The sequence below is a fragment of the Notolabrus celidotus genome, chromosome 15 (genome assembly GCF_009762535.1).
Source record: "Notolabrus celidotus isolate fNotCel1 chromosome 15, fNotCel1.pri, whole genome shotgun sequence".
Lineage (NCBI taxonomy): Eukaryota > Metazoa > Chordata > Actinopteri > Labriformes > Labridae > Notolabrus > Notolabrus celidotus.
Window position 1 is genome coordinate 19,077,527 of NC_048286.1, and position 12,504 is coordinate 19,090,030.

The window sequence follows — 12,504 nt, forward strand, 5'->3', positions numbered from 1 at the left end:
TATAAATGCCAGTTTTTGTGAGGTTTTGTGACGTTCTTAAATCAAATGACATCAAATATTCTTAAAAATGATTAGTCAAGGGTCAAATGGTTATCAAAATACATATTTAATCATAAGACTCAACATACATTGCACATTATATAAAGTATTGATATTCACACCCACACTATAAACTGTTTTTTAAAGGCAAAACATGAGTAATAGTTATACAAATTCAAAAAAAGAGAGATGTTTGTGTGTTTTTGATGGTGTAAAGGCAGAGCCTATTATTGGTTCATTCTGGAATCACAAAGATCGATTTTTAACATGTTTTTGTATTTCAAACAATCAATTTGTAGTGTTTAAATAATGGATTAATTAACTTCCAACACATATTTACACATGGTTTAAATATAAATGCAGATTTAAACTCTTACTAGTCTAAAATTACTTCATTTTCATAATTTTCATAACCTGAACTTCTACTACTACTTCATTCAAATTCAACACAGCAATCAATGTAAAAACCCTCTGTTTACTGAGTGTGCAACTATGAAAAACATTAGACTTACTCTCAAATGAAGTAACTTTGCAGGCAGAAAGAAAGCAGACATTAAATATTTCTTCTTCTGAAAAGGTTCAGTAGTATGAAAGTTATCCTTGTTTTCATTTTCAGAAACTTCTTCGACTCATCAAAAGTACATTTGGCTCCCGAATTCCTCCTGCTGTTACATTAAGTCCTTTTTTCCCTGGATGGATTAAAATGCTGGTTTGCTCATGTACTCCTCCATGGTCTAGAAGAAGGCAAAACAAAGCACAAATTTAGCTTGTAAGCCTGTTAAAAATGCAGAATAACACCATTAATATTCACAGGCAGGCACACATGCACACAACACCTGCTATTGAATGCTGAGCACACCAACACAAGGTACGTGACTAACACAAGCACAACATCTAACCTGTCTGTCCATATTCACGGTCATCCAAACAGCTCCACCTCAAACCACTCACTGCTGTCATCCTGAAGCGATAATAGTCAAAGTCAAAATGAATTAGGAGGCTACGCTGCGCACACAGTCCAACCCTAGATTAAAAGTGTTAGTCAGCCCGACTCAGAAGCACAAAACAACAAACACCAGTTGACCGTACCACCCAGAGCCAATGACCTACAGGGAGGGGGAGGGGAGGGGGGCAGACAAACTCTAAAACCTACACCATGGTTCAGGGAAATCCATCTCTCACTTGCAACAAAAAATGGCATAGGGAGAGAGAGAGGGAGAGAAACACAAACACACACAGACAAGAAGGGGGCGAAAAAGCAACACAGACACAAGTCTATACAAAGAAGGAGCAACAGCTAATAATCACAAGCCTATCAGCTACAAGACAGACAGGCACACCAGGGACTCAGCAGCACCACTGTTAATGAGAACTCATGACACTAACTACTTGCAACCACACTGGAGCTTGATTAATGTGAAGTGCTTTTCATTCTTAGACATTGTAACCCTCAGAGCAGCACACAGAAACAAACATTATTCATAATCCAAAATAAGCTACGTTGAAGAACTATTTTGAGCCATGCGACAGATGTTACACGATCACACCGCAGATGCAAAAAAGCCACACCTTGTGTTGTGCGTGTCATGTTGCGCACAAGGGTGTGTGCACGTATCTTACCTCCTGCAGCATGTCCGAGGCTTCGATGCAGCGGTTCACCGTCTGTTTGGAGGTTTCCTGTATCTCCCCGCCCATGAGAAACTCATCCAGGATAAAATAGGCCTTCTCAAAGTTAAAGATTATGTCCAGCTCACACACCTGGGGGAGGTATGATGGTGATGATTGACTTTTTATTATAAATAAGATGGTTCACAAGAAAAAAATAAAAGTACCATGATTCATTTTCGGATTAAAATTGTTGTTTTCATCTTCACAGCATGGTTTAGAAGTTATAATACTCTTGATTTAGGACAAAACTGTTTTAAAAAAACCCTGATACAGCATAGGCTTGAAATGTTTTGAATGGCTCTTTTGTATGGATACACATACAAAGTATGTATACCAATCAGTACTAATATTATGACCACTTGCCTAATAGGTGTAGATGCCTTCTTCATCTGTTCACGGCTAAAACAGCCCTGACCTGATGAGACATGGACTCCACTCTTGTTTCTTCCAGCCACCTTCTTCTATTGCTAAGTGGTCCAGTTTTGATGCTTACAGTACGTGTCCATTGTAGGCTTGGCTGTGGACAGCCTGACCAGTCTGTGGCTACATAGCTCTGTTCTGTTCTGTTCTGACATCTTTCCATGAGAAGAAGCATGGCATGTTTTCAGCAGTTTGAGCTCTAAAAGCTCTTCAGTTGGATCAGACCACATGGACCAGCCTTCACTCCCCACACACATCAATGAGCCTTGGCCGCCCATGAACCTGTTGCACTACATGTCTAATGTCTAATGACATGTCCCATTATAACATGTTCATCAGTGATGACTTTACCTATCAGTGGTCATAATGTTAAGGCTGATCCGTGTATATTTTAATGTAAACATTTAAACTGTATTATTTCACATAAATCTTAACTTTTCTGATACTTAAAGCTAGGGTTGGTAGTCACGGAAAACTAGCATGAATTTGGATGTAGCATTTCCTCAGGACTCCGTCAAACCCCTTCCCTCGGAGCTCCTCCAAAACGACGCCCCCGTTCACATGCACGAGCGCCGCTGCTTCGCGACCATATAATTGTGACTGATTCAAAACCGGTCCTCAGCACATCGTTTGTGTTTTGCACTACGTCAACTCATGTCTCACTCAGCAGTAAGAAAACACCAAAATATTATGATAGTGAAAGCTAAAAACACAAACAAACATGAAATGTACGCGCAGGACGCGGGCAGAACAGCAGGACGGGATTTGATTGGTTTCATATTTTGGCTCCAAAAGGCAGTGATTGGTTGGTGTTTTCCCAGGTTTACTTCGGCTGTAGATTGCAGCTTCCCCCCCCCTCTTTTTTAAGAACACATTATGTATTGATTGCCATCGGGACATAAAGATCATTTTAACCAGTATAACAAAAAGTGTTTCTAAATCTGACTACCAATCCCAGCTTTAAATGATGACAAATATTTTTGTGCACTACTTGTTGCTAAGCAAGGTCTGCAGAGATCACTGCCGTTGGAATTGGAAGAGAGTTGGCTTAAACAAAGATGGTGACATTATTTCAACCATACTTCACTTAGGCTGTATCTTTTTAAGTTAAAAACAGATGTTAAAGATATGGATATAATTTGTAGTTGAAAAGAGGTCATAAATTGACTCAAGTACTGGGATAGCATTATATCATTTGACCTCTTGTGTGTCCAACCACTTATTAGAACTGTTGACATTGAAATAGAAAGAATGCAGGCTAAAGCTGGGTGTTAAATAAAAAAGAAGGGAAAACACAATATAATACATTGCCAAAGTATTTGTCCAGCAGCTCCACGTAGCGATGAATAATCTCCAGCCCTATCAGCTCATTCTCCTGGTTCTCTATGGCCAAGCAGAAATACAAGCTGGCGTACCTGAAGGAGAAGGTGACACAGTGTTCTTAGGCTTCAATGAATACATGTTAGGTTATGAATGAGACATCACACAGGCATAATTACAAGTAGAAGAAAGAATGGTGGTCCTACTGCTTAGGGAAGTAGATAAATAATCCAACATGCGGGGGCAGCACCCACCTCTTGTAAATAATCTTCAAGTCTCTCCAGTGCAGGAAGTTACAGGAGCGTGGTTGCCGTGACAACACCATGGAGGTCATGTCCCTGATGATCTTCTTCTTCTCACGTTCTGACATGGGCGTGAACCACTTCTGCAGACGCAGCTTCCCCTGGCGACTGAAGAGCAGCAGGAAGCGCATCTGACGGCACGGACACACAGCAGGGTCAGAGTGGTAACTGTGATAGACGCTTTACAAAGTCAAAGCCTGCACATACGGACATTATTAACCACCCTCTAACACGCACCGTACGGTCAATCAAGTGGTTACGTTAGTGAAGGCTCATTAATGAGTAACTTCACTGGACAGGCAGAAATGTGAAGGTCAACAAACAATCGAGGAAGAGGCAGTTTGGAGTTTCCTTGCCAATCTTCAGGAGTTGGGTTACGGATGTTTAGAGAAGGTCCTTCCTAGACTTGGGAATAGATTTGGCTTCATATTGGAGGAGACATTTGTTTTGCCTCTGCTAAATGAGTCACACACTGATACACTGTTTCCTGTAAGTCTTCCTTTTATTGTTGATACAAGGGAAAAGGTAAGTGTCACTAGTAGATGGACAGGGCCTGTTTGTGGCGTTTGTCCTTGTGTAGATAAATAGTATTAAAACAGAGGGTGTTTTTGGGACACATTTGAAATGTGTCACTTTTGGCTTACTGTATATCATTTTGCTAAATAATACACGCACTTCTACTACTGTTGACAGGGCCGGCCCGTGGCATAGGCAGTATAGCCAAATGCTAGGGGCGCCGGCCATCCATAGGGGGCGCCACTAAATGAGTGAGGAAGAAAATTTGAAGATAACAGGAAAAACAATATTGTTTTATCTAATTTAATTCAGAGTTAAATTGCAGAGTGATGCCAGGAAACATTTAAAAGCTTGTGATTCACTTTTGGTTTTAAAAATAATGGCATGCAAAGCAGTTTTTGAAGTCTATAAGTGTTCATGATTTACTTGTTTTTGTTTTGTTGTTGTTTTCCTTACAATTTGGAAGCTGTTTGCTTAATTAGATAGAAACTGTAGGCTAGGCTTAAATAAGCATTTTGCTTCTGCTGTTTCAGTCATGACTGAATACATGACTGCTGCTTTGTTTAAAGTGTCTGCACTGTGAAAATTATTGTGTTATATAATGACTGAATAAATTCTACTACTATTACATTATGCATTCGGAAATTGTATCATTATTTTCCTGCTAAATATCAGTGTCATTACCATGTTATTACCAATGTTCTTTTAGAGGTCATTGTTATTTTAAAACAAAGGAACCCTTTAAAACACAAAGTAAGTAAGTAAGTAAGTAAGTAAGTAAGTAAGTAAGTAAGTACATTTTATTAAGTATAGCACCTTTCATAAAATAAAATCACAAAGTGCTTCACAGAAAAATATCCAAAACATTAAAAGAAACAGACAATAGCATAATTAAAACATTAGTCTGTACAAGGTGAGTCAAGGCCTGTTTAAATAAATGTGTCTTTAAGAGTTTTTTAAAAGTGACATCAGAGACAGCTGAACATTTACAGGAAGAGCTTTCCACAATGTTGGTGCCACCACTTCAAAAGCAAGGTCACCTTTTGTTCTTAGATGAGCTAGAGGGACAACCAGCAAGCCCTGGTCAGAAGACCTGAATGACCTAACGGTGAGGTAGGGGTGGAGCAGGTCGGCGATGTATTCAGGAGGCTGACCCCACAGAGCTCTATACACAAAAACAAGAACCTTAAAATGGATCCTAAACTTAACTGGAAGCCAATGTAGGGAATAAAGAAATAAAGCTGGATATCAGTTGTCTTTCAGAGTATATGTGATGTGATTGTTGGAGTTGGTTATATTACAAGGGGCACCAGTTAAGATCTTGCCTAGGGCACCAAGTCGGTTAGGGCTCTGATTGTTGACCACTAAGAGCAGCAGTCAATTCTGAAGTCAACTTGTATAACAAAGTAGTGTTACTTTGTTATTGTAGGTGCTGTTGTTGTGACTGTCTCCTCTGTACTTCTGTTTATGAAAGTAAAAATGTCTAAGAATAACATATTTAGAAAAAGGGGGTGTTCTATAGAGGTGGTAATCTCAGGGAAATTCCTGATATACAATACAAAATGTAATACAACAGTAAGAGAAAATATGATGTGTTACAATACTGTACAATGTAATATGATATGATGCATACCCGATGCACTTCCAATGACAACAATATCATGTTTCAGTGATTCTGCTATAGTTGATCTACTACAAGACAGTCATATATGACACATCACCATTAACGATTAAAGGAACAATGCAAAATGCCCCACAAGCAGGATTTATGTCATTAGAGCTACCAAGGGGTCATGAAGCAATGATTCAAACTGAGGGGTTGTTTACGGCCCTTGTTGTGGAAGTTTTGGTTTACTGGTGAATAATGAAATAGAGACTTGTGCCGGCCGACAAGGTTTTATTTTCTTTGCAAAGAAAAGGTCAGTCAACACCCGAGTGGTTAGAATGAAGAAAGACCTCGAACAAGGGGAAAGCTTAAACATATACCTGAGGAACGCCCCCTAAGGTATGTTTCACACCCTTTGTCTGCTGCAGGTATCTGCACCGGGGAGGGGTTGTGTATTCATAAAGGAGGTTTAGGGGGTCTCGGCATAACAATTTGAAACACATGGTATCCTGGTGAGAAAACAGAAGGTGGGACACCTCAAGCTCTGCAGGTATCTTCACCAAGAAAGGGTTGCGTATGGTTTAGACATAAAGCACAAAACTGAAATTTGCCATTACACCCTGAATTCATTTTTGATTAAAAGATAAATTATAGTATTGATATCTAGCATCAGCGGCATGATAACGGTATCATACAACCTGAGATGATGATATATATTGCACCATTAACATTATAATGCTTTACTCCTTTGTAAATGATGCTGCATTCATGGTAAATGAAATGGAAGGATTGAATAGGATATTTAAGTCAACATAAAAAAAAAAAATACAAATTAAATATCATTCACTTTTTACAATTGTTAACAAAATGTCAGAGTTAAAAAAAATGAAACACCCAAAGAGAGATTTATAATGGTTCTCAAACCTCTTCCACACCAGCACAACATTCATATTATAGGCTACCAAAACAACAACAGGCTTAATTCTACCATACTGGTTTTTCTTGATGCGTGTCCCTGGAGAAGGCTCGTAGGCAAATCGATATGAAAAGCGTCAAACTGCCACGAGGGCAGGACTGGACGCAAAGTGACGAAACCTGTTCTACCAAGGAGGACCGGTTCAGGAAATGCACACCTTACTTTCGACTGTCTCAAAATTGTCTGAAACTTACAATAAAAACTAACAGTACAAACACAAAACAGACACTTTTATAGTAAGGACAAGGCTTATTAATTATTGGTGTGCGTAACAGGAAGCTGTGTACAGGTTGAGTTCGAGCTTCTTTAGCAACCTGTCAGCGACAACAGGTGCAACAGGTGAACAGCTGTGCGTACTTTGACGCCTTTTCACTAATAGGAAATAGGAACTTACCATTTTGAAGGTGCTCCAGAGCTATAAAAACATTAAAAGAAATAAAGTAGAAGCACTTTAACCCTCACAAGGGGTCAGCTGGTCCGGCTAAACACATTATCTAGTATCCGTCGTCTCTTTCAACCAGTGTGAAAGTTAGTTAACTCCGCCTCTCCGGGCTGCCAGGGGAGCGGTGCCTGCTGGACGCGTCACCAAACGTCACTACCATCTGGATTGGTTGCTGCGGATATTTGTTGCAGGAATGCGCCCAACAAGCAGCCCATCGAGACCTGGAGAGAAACATCACGTGACTATAACACTGGATGTAATGAATGAGCGTATAAAATTTTAACTTGTGTCATTTGACTGTCAGGCTGAGCGTATTTTGTTGTTATTCCCATGTAGCGTCAGTAGAGAGCAGCAAGTGTTCCCTCCTTCTCTCCTGCTCTGCCTGCTCTGTAAGATTCATCTTCCAGAGAGTGGTTGCAAGAGGACAAGCTGAGGCACTTTATGGGATTGTTTTTCATTTAGAAGACATGTCTCTGTACCGAAATGCAGTGTGGTTTTTGAATGGGATTCACCATTATACAAGGTAGGTCAAAACTTCTAAGGCCCAACTTTTTGAGCTTACCTAGAAACTTAAATAATGTGCTGGAAGCTTCTTTTGTGTGGATATTTAAACTGGAGTTTTGATCTCGTTCATTGACTATCATTGACTATCCTAAATATAGTTTAGATTGTCTTAAAAATTAATTATCTTTATTTGAACTCGAGAATCATTGAGAGTGAAGCACTCATTTACAATGACGTCGAGTATATCAAAGAAACATTAAAATGCATGACAAGCAGATGAAAGATAAAACCTTAAAGTAATGATGATCAAACAAAAACAGACAACAATTGAAAAGTAATGTTAAGACCATTGAAAAGTAATGTTAAAAATCATTGAAAAGTAATGCTAAGAGCATTGAAAAGTAATATTAAAACCATTGAAAAGTAATGTTAAGACCATTAAAAAGTAATGTTAAAAACCATTGAAAAGAAATGTTAAAACCATTGAAAAGTAATGTTAAAACCATTGAAAAGTAATGTTAAAACCATTAAAAAGTAATGTTAAAAACCATTGAAAAGTAATGTTAAGACCATTGAAAAGTAGTGTTAAAAACCATTGAAAAGTAATGTTAAGACCATTGAAAAGTAATGTCTAAAACCATTGAAAAGTAATGTTAAAAACCATTGAAAAGTAATGTTAAAACCATTGAAAAGTAATGTTAAAACCATTGAAAAGAAATGTTAAGACCATTAAAAAGTAATGTTAAAACCATTGAAAAGTAATGTTAAAACCATTGAAAATTAATGTTAAAAACCATTGAAAAGTAATGTTAAGACCATTTAAAACTAATTTAAAAACCATTGAAATGTAATGTTAACACAAAGTCAGTTGAAACAGGTGCAATCAGAGGTTAAAAAGTTTAAAACTAATGATTTAAAATGACTAAAAGAAACAAAATAATTCATTTTTAAAGTGCTTTGAAGGGAGTTCCATGCAGATGGTGCAAAAAAGCCAGAAGCAGATTCTTCCAACTCTGAACTAAAAATGCCTCCTATGTATTTTGTTTAACCCCAAGACTGTTAACACATGTATAGAAACAGACTGATCTCTGAATGGCACACACCACAGAACAAACTCGCCTTTATAAGCACTCACAATAGCTCCATTGACAGCATATGTTTCTTGAGGATAATTATCACATAACCTGATTCTATTGAAGCTAACATTCAGAGAAAAATGTTCCAAATTCTATTATTGATTGGTGTTTTTTATGCGTGTGGCTCTAGGAAGGGATACGAGACGGCAGCTCATTACTTTGATCCTGAACACCTAAATGTGTCCGTCGTGGGGAGGTCTTTTATGATCACTGGAGCAAATAGTGGAATTGGAAAAGCGACAGCCATGGCAATAGCAAAGAGAGGTAAATACTGGAAATGTTCTCTGTGGAGCATTTTCTAGGATAAAATGCTCAATGATTTGTTTTCAGGTGGGACAGTCCACATGGTGTGCAGGAATAGAGACAGAGCAGAGGAGGCCAGGGAGGACATCATCTATGAGTCTGGGAATACAGTGAGTGTTGTTTAGCTTAACTGTGACTAAAAGGACAAATTAAGTGATTAATCCCGTGATTTGTGTTATGTGAGTGGCTGATACCTCTGGTTATTTTTAGGAAGTCTACGTCCATATTTTGGACGTGTCAGAGACACGCAAAGTCAGGGAGTTTGCAGAGGACTTCAAGATGCAGTACTCTTCCTTAAATGTGTTGGTAGGAGTCGCCTGTCTACTTCAAACTTTTTTATAAACTGGTGATAATGTTTGTCTTTACTATTTAAGTTTTGTTCTTTACAGATAAATAATGCAGGTTGCATGGTGCACAAAAGAGAGCTGACTGCTGACGGACTGGAGAAGAACTTTGCCACAAACACGATGGGTGAGACGTCAATCTGATGGTTAAAAAACTGCCATGCTGCAAAAAAACAACACTTGAAAAACATTTTTTTCCAACTCTGCAGGGGCGTACGTCCTCACCCAGGCTCTCATACCACTTCTACAGAAGAGCCGGGATCCAAGAGTGGTATAAACACAAGCACCAATACACACAAACAAAATGCTCATCTGTATCCTGAGGACAGGAACATAAAGCCTCTTCTGTTTACAGTTGCTGTAGTGGCCGTTGTCTGAGCACACTGGGCCTCTTTTCTCCCTTCCCTGCATGTTAGATCACTGTGTCATCAGGAGGCATGCTGGTCCAGAAGCTGACAGTCGATGACTTGCAGTCAGAGAAAGGCTATTTTGATGGTGTCATGGTGTATTCCCAGAACAAGGTAGGAGATGGGAATGTGGGCGAACAAGCAAACAGTGGAGGACAAATCCTAATATTTACCACACTACATTTATTTGACACCTAAAGTTTCTGATGACTTTAACACTGAGATTATGAAAACACAATATAATCCTGTAATGAACGTATGTACTTGATTATGAACTGTGCATTTTTTTTAACTTTGTATTCCAATAATAATTGTATTCTAATTTGTTTGTGTATTTAAAGACATTTCAAGTAGCAGTATTTTAACTGTAGTATTGTTAATTTTGCTTATGTAAAAGATGTGAATACTTCCTAACTTCATCTGAAGCGTTGGTTTCGATTTCTCTGCATAATGTAGCTAAGCAGAAGTAAAAGGAGGTTAAAAAGTCACTCACAGATGAATACTGAGGATGTATTTCCAAAATGAGGAAACAAGGTAACAATGTGTTGTTTCTCCTCAGAGACAGCAGGTGGTGCTGACACAACAGTGGGCCAAAGCCAATCCACTCATTCACTTCTCTGTGATGCATCCAGGCTGGGTAGATACACCAGGTGCTAACTGACAAAGAGCGCGAGGATTAGTATTAATGCTGGTGTTTTATTTTACATGTTTTGTGTTTCTCTTATTAGAAAAGAAAAGCATTTGAGTGAATAGAAAATTAGAGAGGCAGTGTAAAAAATTAAGTGGGAATCATCCAGATGGAGGCCAAACAGCAAATGTTCAAAAAACTAAACTATAAGAATTTATGGAAAAGCTTAGAGTTTACAGGCTATGTAAAGGGTGACCCCAAAATGAAGCAACTATATTATCTGACCAAATGTTTTTAAAAGTGCATCCAAAACTAAGCTCATGACAAAAAGTATGCTTTTAAACCCTACATACACTACCAGTCAAAAGTTTGGAAACACCTTCTCATTCAAGGGTTTGTAATTATTTTAATTACTTGAAACACTGTAGATTAATACTGAAGACATCAAAACTATGAAAGAACATATATGGAATAATTTAATTGACAAAAAAGTGTTAAACAAACCAGAATATGTTTTATATTTTAGATTCTGTAAAGTAGCCCCCTTTTTCCTTCATGACAGCTTTGCACACTCTTGGTGTTCTCTCAGTCTGCTTCATGAAGTGGTCTCCTGGAATGGTTTCTAATTAACATGAGCCTTGTCAAGAGTTCATTTGTAGAATGACTTGCCTTCTTAATGTGTTTGAGACCATCAGTTGTGTTGTTCAGAGGTAGGGTTAGTACACAGTGGATAGCCCTATTTGACTACTGTTATTATTCCATATTATGGCAAAACCATATTATTTCATAGTTTTGATGTCTTCAGTATTAATGCACAATGTTGAAAATAATTAAAATAAATAAAAACCATTGAAAAAACCATTGAATGAGACACCCAACAACACCCAACATATACCATATATATGATGTATACAGGAAAAAAGAACGTGTACTTTTAATAATTTTGTTCTGGGAATGAGATTTTAAACTGTATAATGTTCTGTTGTCATCCTAATTTTGTAATTATCAGATTATGTGAATATATCTTAAATATATATATATCTTTAAATATATATATTTATATATATATATATATATACCTTTTCTATATGTTGGCAATATTAAGCCAACAAACATGTCTACAAACAGCTTACCTTGTAATACTCGTTTCCAGCTGTTGCCACATCCATGCCACAGTTCCACCATATGATGGGGGAGAGGCTGCGCGGTGTGGAGCAGGGAGCCGACACCGTAGTGTGGCTGGCCTTGTGTCGGGCTTCAGCCAGATCACGCAGCGGGCAGTTCTTTCAAGGTGAGCAGCATGGAGTTCACACAGTAACTCCTATTGCCAGGCATGTACCAGCTCTGACAGGCTGTTTGTGTTGCAGATCGTAGCCCTGTTCCTGCCCACCTGCCTCTGGCCTGGACTCACAGTTCTCCTGAAGATGTTGAGAGTTTCTTGAGTCGGCTGGAAACTTTGGCCAAAGCTATTCTGTCACAACCTGAGGAAGAGCACAACAGTCCTGTGAGCTCTACCAAACCGGAGTTTGTTTGAAAAGTGATGGAAACACTGACTTGAATGATTAAAGCATTTGTCTGACAACATATCAAACTCTGTTGTTTACTTGATGTTAGGTTTTGTTTTGGAGTCAACCTTTCTCATTCCACAGTATTCGTTCACGGACAGACTTACTTTCAGGTCGGTGGATTTGTGGATGATATGACTGGAATATCTATAGGACAACTGATATAAAGACCAAAGTCATTTATTTGCATTGACTACATTATTTGCAGTTATTGAAGGCATGTTAAAACATGCCTTTCTGTTAGATAATAAACAGTTTCTATCCGAGTTCTGCTGGATGTGATTTAGATTTTTGACCTTTGGATCACACATGATTTGTTTTAGATTTT

General features: G+C 38.3%; 2 protein-coding genes across 4 annotated transcripts; one reads left to right on the forward strand and one right to left on the reverse strand.

Moving 5' to 3' along the window:
* Positions 1-82: 82 nt before the first annotated feature.
* ap1s3b (adaptor related protein complex 1 subunit sigma 3b) lies at positions 83-7,435 on the reverse strand. Of its 2 annotated transcripts, none has more exons than XM_034702505.1 (5): positions 7,242-7,435; positions 3,702-3,880; positions 3,434-3,542; positions 1,660-1,797; positions 83-773 (listed from the first exon to the last, which is right to left on the reverse strand). In XM_034702505.1, the coding sequence occupies exons 1-5, from the start codon at positions 7,242-7,244 to the stop codon at positions 738-740; spliced, it is 465 nt and encodes a 154-aa protein (XP_034558396.1). In that variant the 5' UTR covers positions 7,245-7,435; the 3' UTR covers positions 83-737. The 2 variants fall into 2 exon arrangements, with proteins under 2 accessions (XP_034558396.1, XP_034558397.1); XM_034702506.1 differs by lacking the exon at positions 7,242-7,435 and adding an exon at positions 5,306-5,346.
* On the forward strand, positions 7,178-12,197 carry LOC117826449 (dehydrogenase/reductase SDR family member 12-like). 2 transcript variants are annotated; one of them, XM_034702502.1, is made up of 11 exons: positions 7,178-7,545; positions 7,626-7,812; positions 9,060-9,193; positions 9,260-9,342; positions 9,443-9,538; positions 9,622-9,703; positions 9,786-9,847; positions 9,993-10,097; positions 10,543-10,633; positions 11,765-11,902; positions 11,979-12,145. In XM_034702502.1, the coding sequence occupies exons 2-11, from the start codon at positions 7,757-7,759 to the stop codon at positions 12,143-12,145; spliced, it is 1,014 nt and encodes a 337-aa protein (XP_034558393.1). In that variant the 5' UTR covers positions 7,178-7,545; positions 7,626-7,756. The 2 variants fall into 2 exon arrangements, with proteins under 2 accessions (XP_034558393.1, XP_034558395.1); XM_034702504.1 differs by having other exon boundaries at positions 7,438-7,527; positions 11,979-12,197.
* The last annotated feature ends 307 nt before the right edge of the window (positions 12,198-12,504 follow it).